Genomic DNA, 19,002 nt, shown 5'->3' on the forward strand with positions numbered 1-19,002 from the left:
AAGTTTTATACCAAAATTTAATTCAACATTTAAATAATTTACATTCTGCACTGCATAGGATCCATGCAATGCCCTGAAAACAGTTCTTTGGCCTTGAAGCGCCTGTGCAGACCTAAAAAAAAAAAGGCCCAGTAAACTTTTACTCCATACCTTGAAATACAGTGGAATCTGCTACTATATTAAATAATTCATCTCAGTTCCAGGTCAGAGTCCATATTTGTGTTTCCTGTTACACTTTATTGGATATTTTACTCATGAACTCGACATGTGCCTGGATTTTGTTTTTCCTTTTTTTTTTTTTTTTAAAGGCATTAAAGTTTGAACTCCGAGATTCCGTTCAGAGAAAGAACGTCCCGGTTCCAGAAACCTCCAAAAAGCAGCTCTTCTGGCTGGAAGTGGGCCTGCATTCAGCTAATTAGTATGACATCATCAGATGGTGGGGCCCTGCAGAGAGGGAAAGAAAAAAAAAAAAGACATGAAGCAACCGATCTCGTGTGAAAGAACCATTTGAATATCAACCACATGAAATTAATAATAATTAACAGTGGATCTGAAATCATTACTTTCAGAAATCAGCATTTTCTTTCATCCCAAGGGTATGAGCCACCAAAGGTAGGTCTCCAGATTATGTTTTAGTTGCTGTTTTAAAAAAAATCATTTTAGTTGAGCTTAAATTATAATCATGTCCACAGTTACACACTCTGAGGCAGTGTGTGAGCCAGTTCTGCAGGCTCACACGGTTGCAGCAACACGTTTCACAAATGTTCGTGACTCGTGGCTGTGATTGACGTCTTCAACAGAGCTGTGTAACAGCTCTGCATGAGCAAACTGCAGGTTGCACGTTGGACAAGTCTTTAATTCGATAAGAGTGTGACAAACAATCGTCCACTGATTTACTACACAGCACACTCTAGTGTTTGGTGGCTCTTAACTTCAGCCTGAGCTTGACGGCTTAAAAGATTTGAAAAATGTGATGAAACTTCACCAAAAGCCATTTATCAAGTCTAAACAGTTACATGTGTACAAATTTATGCACAGGTGGCAATGCAGAGGGAGAATAAGTGAACATGACAGGTTCTGTTTTTAAGCTTTGAAAGTGAGCATCCACAGAAATCCTAATAACTTCTTAACAGACAAAAAGGTACAAGGCTTTTTTAAACTACATTTTAATACAATTAGACAGAATTGAACAGTTATGTTGCTTTCAAAAAGACTAGATTATTTATTACCGTTAGTTCTTTGTTTATTCTTAAAAAAAAAAATCCCAACTATATTTTGCCAGGTTTAATTTGCTAGTCTCCTAATTTCAGCTTTGTCTATTTTCTTTCAACCATAAAACTGATGGAAGCAACACAAATTAATCGGATAAAAAAAAAAAAGTAAAATTAAAAAAAAAAAATATATATATATATATATATATATCTCCATCCATCCATCCATTTTCTGTTCACCCTTTGTCCCTAATGAGGTCGGGAGGGTTGCTGGTGTCTATCTCCAGCTACGTTCCGGGCGAGAGGCAGGGTTCACCCTGGACAGGTCGCCAGTCTGTCGCGGGGCAACACAGAGACAGACAGGACAAACAACCATCCACACACACATTCACACCTAGGGAGAATTTAGAGACCAGTTAACCTGACAGTCATGTTTTTGGACTGTGGGAGGAAGCCGGAGTACCCAGAGAGAACCCACGCATGCACAGGGAGAACATGCAATCTCCATGCAGAAAGACCCTGGCTGGGAATCGAACCCAGGACCTTCTTGCTGCAAGGCAACAGTGCTACCAACTGCGCCACTATTTATTTATTTATTAGTTCAATTTAGTTAGTTTAAAATAATCTGATTATCCCACAAAGTGAAGACATATTTTGATCCACAAAGCAAATGGGAGTCTGACCCAGCTCCTATAATAAAAAGGCTTATTTAGCTGTCAGAAAGCAACAGAACTTTTGCACCAAAGCCTCATAATTATGCAGAAAATGTTTGTTTAGTCACTCACTTATTGTTTCGAGAAGGTATATGTAAATGTCTCATTTAGAAAGTGAGAGGGAATTAGCAGTGGGTTTTTAATACCGCACAAAAATGAGTGTGCAAAATGGTTAGTGGTGAACCTTACTGGATCTGTGCTTGCATCACCAAGTCAACCCAAAAATAACAGATGGCAAAATACACTTTGCTCAGAAGTTTTAGTCTTTTTAAATTGATCAAAATCTCTGCTCACGGATGTGCCGTGGTGGCGTAGGGGATAGCGCAACCCATGTTTGGAGGTCTTGAGTCCTCGTCGAGGGTTCAACTCCCGGACCCGACAATATTTGCCGCATGTCTTCCCTCCTCTTCTTCCCCCTTTCCTGTCAGCCTACTTTCATATAAGGGACTTTAGAGCCCACAAAAGACCCCCTGGAGGGGTGAAAAATAAAATAAAATCTCTGCTCACTATACTAAAACAAATTAACAAATCCAGAAGGGTGAATGAGTTTTTAAAATAATGATTACTGCACTTTCGCTAAATGCCCTCTTCTTCTTTAGCCAAAGCCTTTTGTCATTTCCTAACAAAGTTAGTCATTCTTGAATACACCCCAGGCCAGAACTGCCCACAAAAGACTAAGGAAGTCCTATGAGTATGTTGCACCAAAGTTGTCATAAAACATACCACAATTCAAACAAGAAGCTGCTTATTCAAACTGGTCTGGTATTCACATCAGTAGGTGAGTTGGGTAGTTCATAGCAAAAGGTTATTACAGATCATTTATTGGAGGTTTGGAGCAATCATAGAGAGTCTTTCTATTCCTAGATATTCTACTGCCATGTGGATTTGGCAGATACAAATCAAGCAGCAATGAGCAAATATATTTCAAGTGTGGTGGCATTGGATAAGAAAAAAATAAACATGAATTTTGTCAAGAGTAGATTTCAAAAACATAAAAAGCATCTCAAAAGATCTGGGATGCACACAGGAAATCCTCCTGCAAAGTCAAAAAGAAATGTAGAAACAAAGGCTCACACAACCAGGCTTCATAGTATTCCATGATTGTTCATTTTTTTAATGCAGCTGGAACAAAATATGTTTTAACATTTATTTCACAATTTTTCAGCTATAAAAAAGGGGAATTTTGTCCAAGACCAGTCATACTCATGCCACAGACCTACTCAGCCTCTCACTTCCACAAACATCCACATTTTAAGTACCGGTATGTCTTTGTACATCAGGGAGGAACAAGTTATCTGAAAAACAAAACTCAAAGCTTTTAACCAAGAGACATCTGTGCACAACAACACATCCTCGTTTCCATTAAACACTCACATTTTAGCTTCTTTGTTTGGCCCCAGCTGCTTTTATTGAACAGTAAATTGAAAAGAAATGGGGTGGAGAAACAGGGAGACCTGCAGCAAACGGTCCGAGACCAGGAACTGATTGTACCCTGAAGGGTTACAAAGGAGAAATAGCCTTCATCACAAAACCAACCCTTTTTTTTGTTGTTTTTGCCTTCTTATTTTTTTTGTTTTAACAAAAATAGATGGCTCTACATCCCTGTATAAGCTATAATACAGAGATGTATTATAGCTTCCCTGTATTATAGCAGGGAACATGAGCTGTTCATCGTTATGAACTTAACAATTCTTGATTGTTAAGTCAGAAAACTAAATAAATACTTTCAGCTGTACCAGAATAGGCTCCAAGATGCTGTGGACAAAAATCATCAAGTAGAACTAAAGCTGTGTGTTTGTTGGGTTCTCTTTAAATGTAAAAATCTCTAGAACTGTAAGGTGGACTCCTAATTTTTAAAGTTTCCCTCCATCAAATATTCTCTTTAAATACAAATAGAAACTTATAAGAGCAATTTAAAAAATATATAGGTAGATCCTTGCATTTCAACTTCCATCTTAAACCAGAATAAATGATAAATGCTGATGATAAATGAGTCCCATCATCAGCAGGTCAAAAAAAAAAAAAAAGAAAAGCTAACTGAATTCAGATCATCTTTCATCCTGTGGGACGTCGGCATCTCATCTATTTCCACAAATCAAGACAAACGTACTCCGCAGATCAATTTAGTCAGCTGCAAGATGGCAACTGTCTCCAATTATACAGGCTGTGCAATTTGTCTTGGGTACTAATGATACAACTTACTTCTTAATTGAGTTGCACTACTCCGTCTTATATAATTGCTCCGTTACTGAAACTACACTTTAACCACTTAAGATCTAGAGCAGGAAACCCTAAATGGCCCAGAAATGGATCACAGCTCTAATAGATCCAGGAAAAACAAATGAATTACAGGTTTGAGCACAAGAGTCTGGTGAGAGAAACCTTATTGTGGTCATGCAGAACTTTCCATAAGTATTGGCACCCCGGTTAAAAAAATAATCTATAAAAAAAAACCTTCAAATAAATGAGAACTACTGTATGTTGCAACGGTGCAATCTTCTATGGTGACATTTATTGAGTGAAGGGAGAAGAAACCGCGCATTAGGACAAACTTCCTTTTTTTTTAAAAAAAAAGTGTCAATAATATTTGGCATCCATAACAACTGATCTGTTGGTTAATTCTGTACTTTAAGTTGATCGGCGTCAATTCCTAGACAGTTTAAAATGGAAATCCTATCCCCAGGCATACATGGCATTGCACAGGTCACCATTTCTCTATCTCAGCACTTGGTATTAAATAAAAAGATAAAAAACACAAACTATGAAAAACAATGCTGGATGAGGACACGGTTTCATTGTGCCACCACATAGTAGGGAGGATAAGGAAGTTGTTTAGAGAACTGCAACAACAAGTGGCATCTTGGGGGGGCGGGGAGGGGGGGGGGGGGGGGTTACCAAGTCTCCATAGCAACAAAAGGGTAAGATTTTGCACACATATTTTTCAGGCGTGGCAATAACAACAACGGAGGGTTAAACAACATGTTTTCAAACAGATCAGTGTTTAAGCTAAGCCTTTCAGTTCCATATTGGATCTCATTTTAAAATTATGCAAGTTCATATGACATAGTGAAGGAGGAAAATATGCCAGGAAAGTGATACTTTCTTAACACTAAATCTGTTGTAGCTAAAATTAAGTTTTTACCATAAACTTACATTTTACATACCTCAGTCAACTTTGAGTCCAACTTAGGTGAAAAAAAATACACATTTGGGGAAAATGTGAACTTTTATCTTATTTTAAGCAATTTTAACATCAACAATCCAATTACAGTTTCCAACATTTTCAGGACTTTAAACATTGAGCCATTTCAAAATCTTGAACACATCAGAATAAAATTAAAACTTTTTTTTTTTTAAGGATTTACTTTTAAAAGCTTCTACACCATTATTGTGTAGAGTAATAGTGTAGACATTTTTCAATGCATCCAGGACTCTTTAAAGGTCTAACTGTCTGCTGGTTTACACACCAAGTCATTAATTGTTTATTTTACTTACAAAGCACATTTCATTAATATAAACTTCAAATTCAAAAGGGTAATAGAATAATAATGAACCGTTTTATCTCTGCAAAAGATAAAACGGCAGCACTGTGGCTGCTTGACTTGTTGAAGAGTCCATAGAGTGAATGCCTAAGAGGCAGCCGTGACTCAAATGCGATGGAGTGACCAAGACAGTAAAACACCAGTCATTACTTTATGTTAGGAAATTGTCATGTCATCTGATTACAAAGAGATAAAAAGAAGAAGCATTTCTACAAGATGAAACTAGACACACAAGGGAAATTCTATTGCATTATCTTCCACATTAAAGCTAATGAGTAACTTTAAACCATAGATCGTTCAGAAGTCTTCCCACTAAACCACAATACGCTAAGAAAATGCTTCTGACTCTAGTCCAGCTCCAGTGAGAGAGCAGAGATTGTTTTTTTTTTTAAGGGTAATGTACCGAGGAGAGGAGGTGGGGGACAGAGCGATGTTCTTCCTACTTTTCAGGATGCAGTTTCTCTGTGATCAGTCCATCACTGGGTGTGTCTGCATAGTTCCCACCACTAATTTCATTCCTCTCAGACCAAGGAAGGCCACAAGCCAATCCACAATGTGGAGGAAACATCACTGTTGGCTGATGATAGGGATCAACTCATTGGAAAGGAATGCACACTAAAAGGAAGACAAGACTGTTACATGTCTCGTTGGCAGCAACAAGATGAAACGGATGCAAAGTGAGCTGCTAATTAAATCTACTAGCAGTGTTACTTAATAGCACAGTGGAGTTGGGACTGACAAAAAGAAAACCTGACAGCAAGTTATTAAAATCTGAACAAAAAAAAAAGGTTTTGATTAATGACAAACCATAAACTGCAGCTATCTGTATAATACACTAGTTTATTCGGCTTAGGTTGCTCTACTAACACTTCAGTGTCAAACTTATAACTGTTGAGGTGCTGCGGTGGCACAGGGGTAAAGCGCAACCAACATTAGGAGGCCTTAGTACTCGATTTCGTCACAGGTTCAAATCCCGGCCTGATGACCTTACCTGCATGTCTTCCTCTCATTACCCACTTTCCTGTGTGACCACTCTCAAATAAGAGCCAGTAGACCAGTGGTGTTAAGCTCAGTTATGTTTTGGGCCATATCAAAACTCTGAATGTTCTTAAAGAGCCGTTGTGCCAGAATGGGTTGATAAAACCCATTAAACTGTTAAGAAATAGCTGTTTATTTGTTTTTTGTTTTAATGAAATATTGAACATCCTTTCACACCAATCAGTCCCTTCAGAAATTTTTGTGGTTTTTTCCAATCTAAATCACAGATTTTGTGGTGCTAATGTAGAAATATGTGTAAGAAATTGTTCCGATACATTTCCGACGTGTAAGGTTAAATGTGTCTTTTTATTACTCATCGTTTCAAAAACAAACTATAACTTTACATCAAGCAAGGCTGAGGCAGAAGTCACTTAAACCAAATGCTTTTGACCAGTTTTGAGAAAAATTTACAGTAAAATCAGAAAAAATATTTTGCGTGAATTTTGTGGATTTGTGAAAAGCTGGAGACTTATTGATGTAAATTGGAGTCTAGAGGGCCACATCAAAAGCTGCGGCGGGCCAGATTTGGCCCCCAGGCCTTGAGTTTGACACATGTGCACCATTGTCAAACATGTATTTGACAATGGTGCACATGTCAAACACATGTTTGACATGTGCACCAGACCCAACAAAACATTTATATAAAGAAAAAGAAACCTGTCACTGTCAAAGAGTTGAGGTTAATATTATTCATGCACCTGCCAGATTTAGATTCACTTCCCTTTCAAAGACAATGTTAAAGACAAATCGGTAGCACTTTATTTGAAGGAGCGTGAATAGGACTGACATGACACTGTCTTGAACATGAAGGAGTCTTGTCATGAAGTGTCATTGTGTAAATAATTAGGCCTGTCACGATAAACAATAAATCAATTAATCGCACGATAAATGAAAACTATCAACCTCATTTTAATTGATCAGCTTTATCGTTTCTGCCTGTACTTTTCTATTTCTATTGATGACGCTGGATGAGAAGGCTCAACTCCGGTGCTCTCCACTGACCCCTCCTTTCCTTATTTTTTTAGGAAGGGAAAAAATGAGGAAGGAGGAGTGGACTATTGCATTAGGTAGTCAGGGCACGCATCATTTTGCACTTCTGCAGCTTTAGAGCCCCGTGAGAAGACAGCAAGGTAAAGAAACACTATCTGATATTGGAGGGTGGGAGGAAGCTCGAAATGGAACTGGTTTCAAAGCCGACCGCAACTGCAGCAGTGTGGGAGTATTTCGGATTCAAAACAAATGACCGAGGCGAACCGCTGAACCTTTGCGAGCCAGTATGTTGCATTTCATAAAACAGTAGCAACTAAGAGCAGCATCACAACCAACTTGCACCTGCACCACAAGCACAACCATCCAGCGAAGTTTTTCCAGCTAGGGACAAAAAGTAGAACCGGTGGCCCGTCTCCGTCTTCAAGTTCGCGACAGTCCTCCATCACTAAAGCAATTAATTGACAGGCAGTGTACAAAAAGGACGGCGCAAAGTGGTTCGCGCTCACAGACAGCGTAGTTCACTTAATTGGGAGCTAAAGAGATGCTCCCATTTAATATTGTTGAAAAGCCAGCATTTCGAAAAATGTTGCAAAAATTTGATAGACAGTATGAAATCCCCGGAAAAACATACATATCACAAACGGCAATTCCACAACTGTACAACAGTATTAAAGAGAAATACTGAAGGAGATAAAAGACATTTCATTTTACTCTGCTACGTTGGATATGTGGTCAAGTTCAAATATGACCCCTTATATAAGCTTGACCATTCACTATATAGCTGCTGACTGGACCCTGCACTCTAAATGTGTAGAGACCAGATATGTCCCAGATAACCATACTGCTGACATCCTGGGAGAAAACCTGAAATCTGCTTTAGCAGACTGGGGACTGGATGAGGACAAAACTGGTCTGCATCACAACAGACAACGGTGCTAACAATGTCACTGCAATAAGAAATCTTGGCTGGCCATGGCTCAACTGCTTTGGCCACAACCTCCACCTTACTGTTTCCCATGGTCTAGACCAGGGGTGGGCAATCCTGGTCCTCGAGGGCAGGTGTCCTGCAATTCTTCGATGTCTCTCTGGTCCAACACGCTTGAATCCAATAGCTGAATCATGTCCTAAGTGCAGTCAAGTTCTCCAGAGTCCTGCTAATGACCTCATTATTTGACTCAGGTGTGTTGAAGTAGAGATACATCTAAAAGTTGCAGGAGACTGGCCTTCGAGGCCTGGAGTTGCCCACCCCTGGTCTAGACAGTGACAAAGAACGAACAGCACCTGCACCAGCATCTTTTGAAAATAAAGTGCATTTATCTTTGACAGGATGTGCTTGCATTATTATGTCATTATCATTACATCAGTTTAAAATGGTCTCCAAACAATATTATCATTTATTGCAATAATTTTTGAGACAATGAATCGCTCAGCAAAATTTGTTATCGTGACAGGCCTAGTAAATAATGACACATTTACTGCAAAGTTCCATTAAAACTTGCATGAAATGTCCATTAAAAGTGTCAATTTTGTGTTACAAGTGTCATTATTTACAGAGTGACACTTCATGATAGCAATTATAAACATTCATGAAGATTCCTTTATGTTCATAACAGGTGTTATATCATAACAGCTGACAGTGTCATGTCAGTGTTATGCACACCCCCCCTTCAAATAAAGTGCTACCGAAAAATCAAATAACCCCCAAAAATGTATGAATTAATCTAGAAAAAAAATAAAAAGGTATGGTAAACATATAAACCCTTATCATCCACTCAACTCATTTATCCCTCACTTTGCCAAGATCTGCTTTTTAAAACCCTAAAACTAAAAACCACTGAAGCTCATTAATACTGTACAACAGAGGATACAGGTTGCATGGTGTAATGGAAAATGTTATAATGTGCTCCTCACCTCTCTTCTGCTTTAGGTTATTTGTCCTGTCATACAATTGGTCAACCTGCTCACACGTACACCTCCAAAGTGTCATGACAGCAGAGGAAAGATCTTTTATCCTGGATACTAAGTGTTACTTTTCCAACCCAGAACTTGTCTGCCCTCTTTAGCATCAAAGAACAACCCCCTTTCCTTAACAATAGATAAATGGCAAAAAACATCTGTCTTTTGAATCCTTTGTGCTTAATAATCAAAGATTCACACCTATAGTCTTATCAAGCCTCTCTTCTGTGACCCGAACCTATAAAAGGAAGCCATTATCCTCTATCAGAGCAGACTGACAGACTCCTTTGACTCTCCATTTCTGTTCTCACCTTGCAAAGTTTTAATAAATGTTTTCTCATCCAGACTCTTGTTAAAGTAATTTTTTCCACCAAATGAAATATTAGATTTCCGTTTGTCTGCAATTTGACAGCAGAAAGCTTGAACAAATCAATATTTCAAACAAGGTTTCCGTTTTATAAATTAGTACTTTTGGTCAACAATCTTTATGCAATGTCCCAGTTGGACCTTGAAGTTGAAGTTTTTAAGTTCAACACCCTGAAGTCAGACAATCCAATATGCCTGCTGCAAACACAAAACATAATAATAGCTACTGTAATAAAATATTTATTTGAACCTCATTAAATTAATTGCACATGCAGTATAGTACAGTAAAGGTGTTGCTATTGGGGTTGAATTGAGAAAATAAAGCTGGGGCCCAGCAAGCGATCTGCCAGCGTGCATAAGGCAGATGGAAGGATGCAGTAAAAGAAGATGAGGAAAAAGGGATTTGTATCTTATTTTATTCCAACTGTTAAGCATTAATAGTTTCCTTGATTTTCAAATACTGATGAGCCTCAACTCAAAATGTTGACAGTAAAGCTCAATTTGGATACAACTGTGGCCGTGTTGGTAAATAAAACTGACACCAGATTAAATTAGGAGAGGAAAACCTGAGAGGACTGGGCAGAGTGAAGGCTGGGTGTTTGATATAACTGAAAAATTATATAATTTTTCAGGTATAATTTCTGAAAACTCACAGATTTGAACCAGGTTGTGATTTTAGAGAATTAGCATTGCTGTCATACCGTTGGCAGCAGTAGCAGTGACGTATAGAGTTACTGAGCTCGACTTCTGTCTGGCCGATTTCTTCTTGAACAGGAAAATCTTTATGTCCCAGAAGAAATTTCTGCAAATCAGTGAGCGGGAACCCGTCCCTCTGGTAGTTCTGCAGACAAAGGAAATACACAAGGTTAGAGAAGCAGCACATTTCAGATGAGATTGGAGAGAATCTTTGTCAATTTTCCCTTTAGTTTACATGTTTGATTACACACAACTAGGCCTGTCACAATAATCCACAAATCAATTAATCACATGATAAATGAAAACAAACTCAATTATTTCCACTGGCTTGATTTATCGTTTGTCTCTTTTTTTCTCTCTTTCTACCAAAAACTGGATGATAAAAGTCTTCAGTTTGGTGCTTTGGTCTTAATAAGCCCTTTTTTGAAGGGCAATTTTGTTTACAAAGACTTCAAAATAAATTTGATTTGTTGTTTTGTTTATTTATCTTTGATATTTAAAATGTCTTCCAGTTCCAGTGTTAAATATTCACTAGAATTTAAAGTTTACTGATCTTTTAGAACGCGCGCTTGCGTTATTATTTTGCCATTACATTACTTAAAAATGATCTCAAAATATCATTATCATTAAACAATATTATCGTTTATCACAATAAGTTCTGGGACAATTTATTTATTTATTTTGGACAGGTGTTGGTCTACCACATTAAATCCAAATCAAATGTTAAATTTGAAGAAACATGTCCAAATGTAAACAAGTTCAGGGGATATGAATACTTCTGCAAGGCTCTACTCCAAATGTTTCAAGAGAGCTACCATTTTCCCCTTAGACAAAGAGCACAGGTTTACCTTAATGGTCTCATAAGAGTCGGTGATGAGGGCAATGAAGAGGGACAGCACCATGTAGATGAACAGCGAGATGAAGGAGTAGAGGTAAGCCCGACTGAAGAGCCACACCAGGATGTTTTTGTCCTTCAGCTGGGCAAAGGTGGTGAACATGTCGTCGCCGTTCAGCAGAGAGAACAGACACTCTGCAACTCGACTCAGGCCCTCAAACTAAAGGAAAAGCAGGTGAGAGATAAGTGATAAAATGGTGCAGGTCTAACGTGAAAATAACTTTTGCATTTAATAATATACACAGAAAGAAATGGGTAAATTCCATATATGAAGAACCTGGAATACAAACTGAAATAAAAAAAGAAAGATCGCCAAACAAATTGAATCCAAAAAGGAAGCAGAAAACAGATAAATGACAGCTGGCAAGAGACTGAAAGAAGGATAAAGGAAAGAATAGTCCTGAAGGTCAGACATGGACTTAATCCAAGAAGCTCTGGTCATCCAGAGAGCGATGGCATCTAGAAACAACATCCCTCTGCATCTCCATGTTTTCGAAGCACAATACTTTGGGAATCCACGTATGGAAAGTAGAGTTTTATTACATCCTCTGTATATTTACTGGAGTGATAAACAGAGATTCCTGGAAGGGCTGACAGGAACTTCCCTGGTCAACTTTCTGTAAATATTTCAAGTATTGATAATTAACTGCTGTGGTGAGCAAATTGAATGCATTACAATGCCACCAGGGTGCCTGCTCATGAGCACTGGAGTTAAGTTTTATATAAAATATTAAAAGGATACAAACATGACAGTGAGAAACCAGAGAGTGCTACATGCTTTGATTACTTGGTGTAGTTTTGAGTAGAACAACAGTTTTAGGTTTGTGTTAATTCATAATCAGTGTTTTACTGCTTGAAGTTAAGGGTTAAGCAAATTGGTAAATATTGAAGAACTATATAGTTATGCCATAAAATAGGAAGAAACCAGTTATCTTTAATTTGGTCAAAACAAAAAAATTACCAAAAGGAAGGGATGTAACAAATAAGGCATTCAGATGTCACCCAGCTTTTGGGAGTAGAATTACTTTCCAGTTTAATGAAAGAATAAAATAACAAAATACTGCACATTAAATTACAGTGTGCAAACTAGGCTACTTTGTATCATGTTGGAAAAAAGAATTAAAAAGTATGTTCCAGCCACATGTTTCCCATAAAGAAAAAGATTTATGGCTGAACAGCTGAAGATCATCAACAACTTTTATTTGCTGTACATGAACTCAAGTAAAGCAGCTGATATAATGCCGTCTTAACAAACTTACCTCTGCAGGCCATGACTTGTTTTGACTCCCACGTGCGGTCAAAACTTCCGTAAATAATTTATCTCGCCAGAGAAGGATAGTTAAAACACACGGCTCTCCGGTGCCGCTTGCTGGCAAGGGATTTTCCTGTCGCCACAACCAGCTGTGGCTCACTCCTTTAGAGAGGTTGATGAATAATTAAATGGTAGCAAAAGTCTTAAGTTGTTAAAGTGCTGGAACATTCAGAGTCTGCTTCATAAACTGTCCTTCATCAGGTTTCTGCATATATTGGTTGGTTTCTTTAACTACAGCCTGCAGAGTACAGATTTTTTATGTGGTTCCCAGTCTTAAAATGGATATCCATGATGTGGTGGTTTATAAGTTTATGGATGCATTGAGAATCCTTGAATATTTGTTACATGGCAGCCTAAATGACTTAATACAAACAAACACCCCTTATGTATTGAATGATCACACATTTCCAAGCATAAAAATGTTATTTCCTCCAGAATATGTATGTGTGTACAGCTTCATGACTTCAGACTAACTGGGGAAAAACACTGACACCTAGTGGATGAGCTGTATCATTACAACAACTTAAATGTAAGAGTATTTGAAAAGGAAGATTTTTTTTCCAACATTAATCATGCACTGCCTACACCAAGCTAGCAGTGAGGCATCTTTTACAGGCTTCCATCACTATAAGCAAGGCAGGATTAAAGTTAAAGTCAAGTTGTTAAAGTTAGTTAATTCTGTAGCACTTTTGCAGAACCTAGATTATCATACATGTCCAAAAAATGCTATCTTGGAAGATGTTAATCCAGGTGTGTTGTGGCTTAAAGATTTTTAGATTTAAAAAAAATTCTACAACATAAATTAAATCAGATAATCAGTCTAATGTGTACTTAAATTTTTTCTATAGTCAGATTTGTACATTTATAATTAAACATATGTTTGGCTAGAGCACTATGAGCAGCCAGCTACTTTAGCAATGACCTTCTGTGGGCATCAATGGTAGTTTGTTGGACAACAAGGCAGTCAGAACAGTGATGATGTACGGCAAAGGCATCACATTCATGCCTGAGGACCAAATTGGGCCAACAATACAACTAGTTAACTAGATCTATAAAAATGTCTACAGGAGCTGGTCAGCGTGTGAATAACTTTGTGCACTTTTCCTTTCCACCAAAGCATAGACCTAATTTCAGGATGTTTATTAATTTACAATTATTTTACAAATTTAAAAGTTTTTGAGCAACTTTCAGCCACAATAGTTAAAACTTTTTTTTTTAAAGTTTGTCTTTTTTTAAATTTCTGAGTTGGTGTGTATGTATCTCTAGCCTCTTAGCAACCCAAAACCTGAAAAGGTTCAATTTTTGTTTCTTGCTGTGATTCGTTGATGAGGCAAATATAAAATATCAGCTTTTGGAAATGGAAATAAGGTACAACATCTGGAAACTACACAAATAAGCATGTGTTTAAGGATGTGGTCTCCAAGTTAGGTTTTTATGAGAAGACTGCCGTTGTATTTCTATTACAACCCTGACCTCCTCAATTATTATTGCTGATGTTGGTAGCTTATGCACTCTTGTTAAAAGGAAATTTTGAATGGAAATGCAGTTTCAGACATTTGGACGTCCTGTGTTTAACCACACACATGGCCTCAGCAGTTCTGCTTCAACAAATGGCATTAGTCACCTAAAAACAAAGACTTTACAGTTCATCTGTAGTGAGTTACTCCACACCTCTCTCAACATGACTCAGTGCAGGTTCTTGGATAAACAAACCTCTATGTCTGCAACTTTTACCTTTTCGTGATACGGTCCGAGTACGATCCACCCGCAGAACGTGTAACCGAGGTAGATCATGCCAGCACAGCAGCAGAAACGGAGAACTTTAGGAAAGGCTGCTTTCATTGTTAAAATCAAGACCTGGAGGCATAAATGTTGAGTTGTTTAATGTTTTAGGCATACAGCAAAACTATTAAAACTCCCAAAGATGAGAGTTTAATGTCCATGTTTCTTGACATTCAATTCTGATTGCTACACTGTTGGACACAACACATAAAAAACAAACATGTAGCTAAAGAATTATAAAACAACAACAGGCCCACTTTTTAAATCCTTCTGCTGTCAATCACTGAACATACTCAAAAACATCTTTGATAGTGAGTTTTTTGTTGTTGTTGTTTTTCTAATGAGATGCCAAGGAATAACAATGCTCTCAACTCACATTATATTTTTGGAAGTACCCAAGGTACCTGATCACCCCGACCCAGACCAATAACGTCGAGGTTCCCAGGAAGATGCTGCACACATCATAACTTGTCAGACTCTACAGGAGACAAAGAGAGCAGAGAGAAAATAAAAAAGAATATCAGAGCAGCATGAACAATTGAACAAATCACGAGTTCTTGTTTAATAAGAGTAAATAATAAAAAGAAAATAGAAAAGCTAATAATTGTGTGTGACTTCAGCTTTATTTTAAGAGTGAAATCACAACACAACATGCCCAAAATACAGAGTACACAAGATAGCTATATTCATATGAGTATTTTTATTTGTAAAAGTGAACATGAAAGACTTCATACAAAACATTTGTAATTAATAAATTACTTTCTGGTCCAGCTTGTTTATCTTCATGATGCAATTTCATTCCAAAGTTCACTCACAATCTCATAAATGGCTACAGGTCAGTTTATTACACTAATAACCAGATGTCAAATCAAAAGTGATACCAACCAGCTATCTAGGCACTTATCTGTAAAGATAAATAATATAATAATAGATAAAAAGTGCCACAATACATCTCCATTTGCTGAACTTCACAAAATTAACATAGAAAGATCAAGAACTGTTCTAGACGAGAAAGAACTAAAACCAACCTGGATTACTTCAAATGTCCAGCAGGGGGCAAAAGATTTGGAGTACAGCAGAAAACCATAGTGAACAGAATATAACTTTATACTGCAGTCCGAAGCATTTATCACATTTTTAACTATAGATCTTATTTTCATGCAAGAAGTTTGTTCTCAATACATTGATAAATGTATTCTTACACAGATCAAAACATTAAAATTTTAGGCAAGTTTTTTTTTTTTTTTTTTGCAAGATCTGTACATGATGTCAACGGAACTATGAGGTCAGATTCCTACCTATTTATTATTTATTTAACATTTAATTCTGCATTTTTATTATGATCTAAGATACTAGTATTTTTATTGGATAAAATATAACAAAAAAAGTGCAAAAAGCAATATATTAATTACTATAATTTGAGTTTTGGAGCTTTTGAGTTAAAGGGTGTTCCTAGGCCCTGCATTTTTAGTGTCCCACTGTCTCTTAATGTATTACACATTTCTGTGAGGTTTGGGGTAAAAGCAAACTTTCTTACACCCTATTTGATATGAAATGTGATATTAATGGCTGAAAAACATCTGGAATGGGGCGTGCTTTGTTGGCGACCCACGTTTGGAGGCCTTGAGTCCTCGACGCGGCCGTCGTGGGTTCAATTCCCGGGTTCAATTCCCGGACCCAGCGACATTTGCCGCATGTCTTCCCCCCTCTCCTTCCCCCTTTCCTGTCAGCCTACTACCATATAAGGGACACTAGAGCCCACAAAAGACCCCCTGGAGGGGAGAATAAAAAAAATTTTAAAAACCCATCTGGAATAAAGCAAGATCGGCTGTAGATGTTCACACAGTAGGATTCTGTCTTTTATCACCAGAAATATTTTTGGTTATAATAAAGGGAAAAGCTTTGGAGCTTCATTTCAGCCTGCTGACTAACCGTACAACAGGTTGGGGAGGGGCAATGATGCATTACAAATTATTTTGTAAGGATGGAAAAAACTCTAGTCACTTTGGTACTCCTCCTGTAATCTAATTTTAAAAAATAAATAAATTCTATAGGATTAATATGATTTCTTTTTTTTTTTTTTTAACTCAAGTACACATCAATTTTGGTAACTGGGCAGACTTTTCTAGAATATAGGCAAGCAAACAAAGTGCAATGTTTTTATATGAATAAATAAATTTACATCATGACATTTTATACTTGATAGGAGTATTTTTTTGCCAAACATCTTAAAGTGAGCAGTACATAAACACATCAAGTGCAAAAGAAGTGCAAATACACACTGACCACATTACAAGGAGCTTCATAGCCAGTTATGTCAAACTAATCAACAAAGAATTGTCACATTAAAGACTTAATGTGACTTAAGCTACATTATGGAGCTTACCTTTGCCTGAATTTCCATCTTCAGTATGGAGCCAACTATTGCCAGCAGGTCACTGACAATGACCAAAACGTACCAGCCATTCAGGAACTCGCTTTGGTCGTCCTCACACACTTTACGATTAAAGTTCTCTTGAAAGAATCGAGAGAATCTCTTGTGGAAAAAAAGAAGAAAGTCAGTAACTTAAATTTAATTCCCAACAAAAAAAAGATCACAGGAAATGGAGGTCAGCAAGTCCAGATGGTAAATGTCAAATATTTTGATAAGATAAATTTTATCACTGAAGTTTTGTTTCAAAAGGCTCTTTTGCTTAGATGCAGATTTCTCCCAATAATCGTTAACCAAGTATAGAAAGAAACCGATAAGTGGACAGCAGCAGCAAAAACATAACAAAAAACATTTTCTTTATTATAGCTGACCTGGAGTAACCCGACAGCCAGTATGATTGAGCGCGTGCATAACACGGCTGATGTTATGCAAACCAGAATGACGAAGCCATCAAACACCAGCAGATAGTGTGTGTTCTTCTGAGCTGAAAATGACAATAAAAAGGAAGGGCCTGAGTGTGTGCTTATCTCCTTCACAACCCCCTCACACTCACTGCTGATATGAGTCTGCAAGAAAACGCCTTTTAACAGCGAAAAGCTTCCAGAAGGAAAAGTCTGATAGAAATTTCACTTAGAAAACGTGTTTGAGTAAAACACAGAACGAGTGTTTAACTGGGTAGAAGAAAAAACATGGCTTTGGTTAAGAAACAATTCTTAATCTACTGAACTTCACCTGTTCCAGATATCTTCCAATCTTTGCATGCATTGCTTTCGGCATCTATGTCCAGGAATAACTTGACCTTCCCACTATGACATTGGTTGTCAAATATAATCTGAAAGGGAAAAAAAAGAAAAAGAAAAGTGATCTTTTATTACATTTCAACTTTGGCTCAAATAATTGATTTTCACCTATAAACAGCAAAGAAAATCTATACAGTGACATGGAACGAATAGCAGTCAGGTAGCTCCCGGTGTCGAACCGTCTGCAGGTTGATTCCCTTCAGCTGGAAGCTTATCTTTATGTTAACAAGCCTTAAAGAAAAAAGGAAAAAGGTTTGAAAGGTTATTTCTATTGGGGATTCTGACATGAAAAAACAGCACAGATACACATGACACTACCTGTAGAAGTCCAAACTGAAGAAAGATGCATTCTGGGTTCTCCACATGTTTGCAGTTCTTGGATCATGTGACATACAGTCTGAAATAGAAAGAAATACATTTGGAAAAAGTACAAATGACAAAATAATTGCTGCTGTGCATTTGTATAAAACAAGTGCAAACAAAGAAAAAATCAAGTTTCTTTTAAAAATTTCCCATATAGGATGAACATTTCAATCTGGTCTACCTGTTTCTAGGTGAGCATCGATATCATAGGTCTCGTCCGAAGGCTCCAGGCTGCCGTTTCTGTAATACTCTTTACAGATGGTGAGAGGCAGCAGCTTCCCATCTTCCTCTGCATAGCTGATAGGGCCAACCGAGAGCTGACCCAACTGGCTGTACTGTAAAGATCACAGGATTCAGGTGAAACAGTCTCAAAGTAAAGCGGGTTGAGGGTCTCCTTACAATGACCCCACAGCAGACCGAACATCTGCTTCCGTTTTCTATCATCATCTTCACAGCTAATATAACCAAGCAATGTTAACATTGCAGTTTGTTACCTGTAGAAATTTACATGCATGGTTCGTGACATAATATTGTTAATATCCTACCAAATAATGCATTCAAGCAGTCCTTTGTGATTGCAGTGTTTTACAAATTCATATTAGGGAGACTATTGTGATTCCAGCACATAAAATGTCTTGCACTCTCATCTCTCGTCAGCTGGCTACTTTTAAAATAACTTGGCATCCAGCTTATCCTTGATAAAATGTTTGTAATCTTCTGTAAGTATTGCCTATCAAAAACACTTTTCATAAAGAGCTAAAGTGTTTGCTACAAACTTTCCATTGTTGAGCAAGTAGCAAGTAAAAGGCCACAAAAACCAACTCACAAAAGTTGTTACATTTGGTCGAGGTTTGCAGCTCGTCCTGTCCTTTCAATGTGACAGAATAACACAAAGTTGTGCGTAATG

The 19,002-nt window shown here is 37.5% G+C and overlaps 1 protein-coding gene across 3 annotated transcripts in view; it reads right to left on the reverse strand.

Annotated features, from left to right (window-relative positions):
* Positions 1-19,002, reverse strand: part of mcoln2 (mucolipin TRP cation channel 2) — a 22,325-nt gene continuing 3,323 nt past the window's right edge. For 2 of the 3 annotated variants that reach the window (XM_028027470.1, XM_028027472.1), the window contains 11 exons: positions 18,277-18,430; positions 18,051-18,129; positions 17,867-17,963; positions 17,665-17,764; positions 17,304-17,416; positions 16,888-17,037; positions 14,878-14,979; positions 14,454-14,576; positions 11,361-11,567; positions 10,518-10,657; positions 1-444 (listed from right to left, as the gene is read on the reverse strand). In XM_028027470.1, coding sequence (XP_027883271.1) covers positions 408-444; positions 10,518-10,657; positions 11,361-11,567; positions 14,454-14,576; positions 14,878-14,979; positions 16,888-17,037; positions 17,304-17,416; positions 17,665-17,764; positions 17,867-17,963; positions 18,051-18,129; positions 18,277-18,430 — 1,302 coding nt within the window. In that variant the 3' untranslated portion in view covers positions 1-407. The remainder of the gene's footprint in view (positions 445-10,517; positions 10,658-11,360; positions 11,568-14,453; positions 14,577-14,877; positions 14,980-16,887; positions 17,038-17,303; positions 17,417-17,664; positions 17,765-17,866; positions 17,964-18,050; positions 18,130-18,276; positions 18,431-19,002) is intronic. The other variant, XM_028027471.1, reaches the window with a different exon arrangement.

Source organism: Xiphophorus couchianus, chromosome 9, assembly GCF_001444195.1.
Source record: "Xiphophorus couchianus chromosome 9, X_couchianus-1.0, whole genome shotgun sequence".
Taxonomy (NCBI): domain Eukaryota; kingdom Metazoa; phylum Chordata; class Actinopteri; order Cyprinodontiformes; family Poeciliidae; genus Xiphophorus; species Xiphophorus couchianus.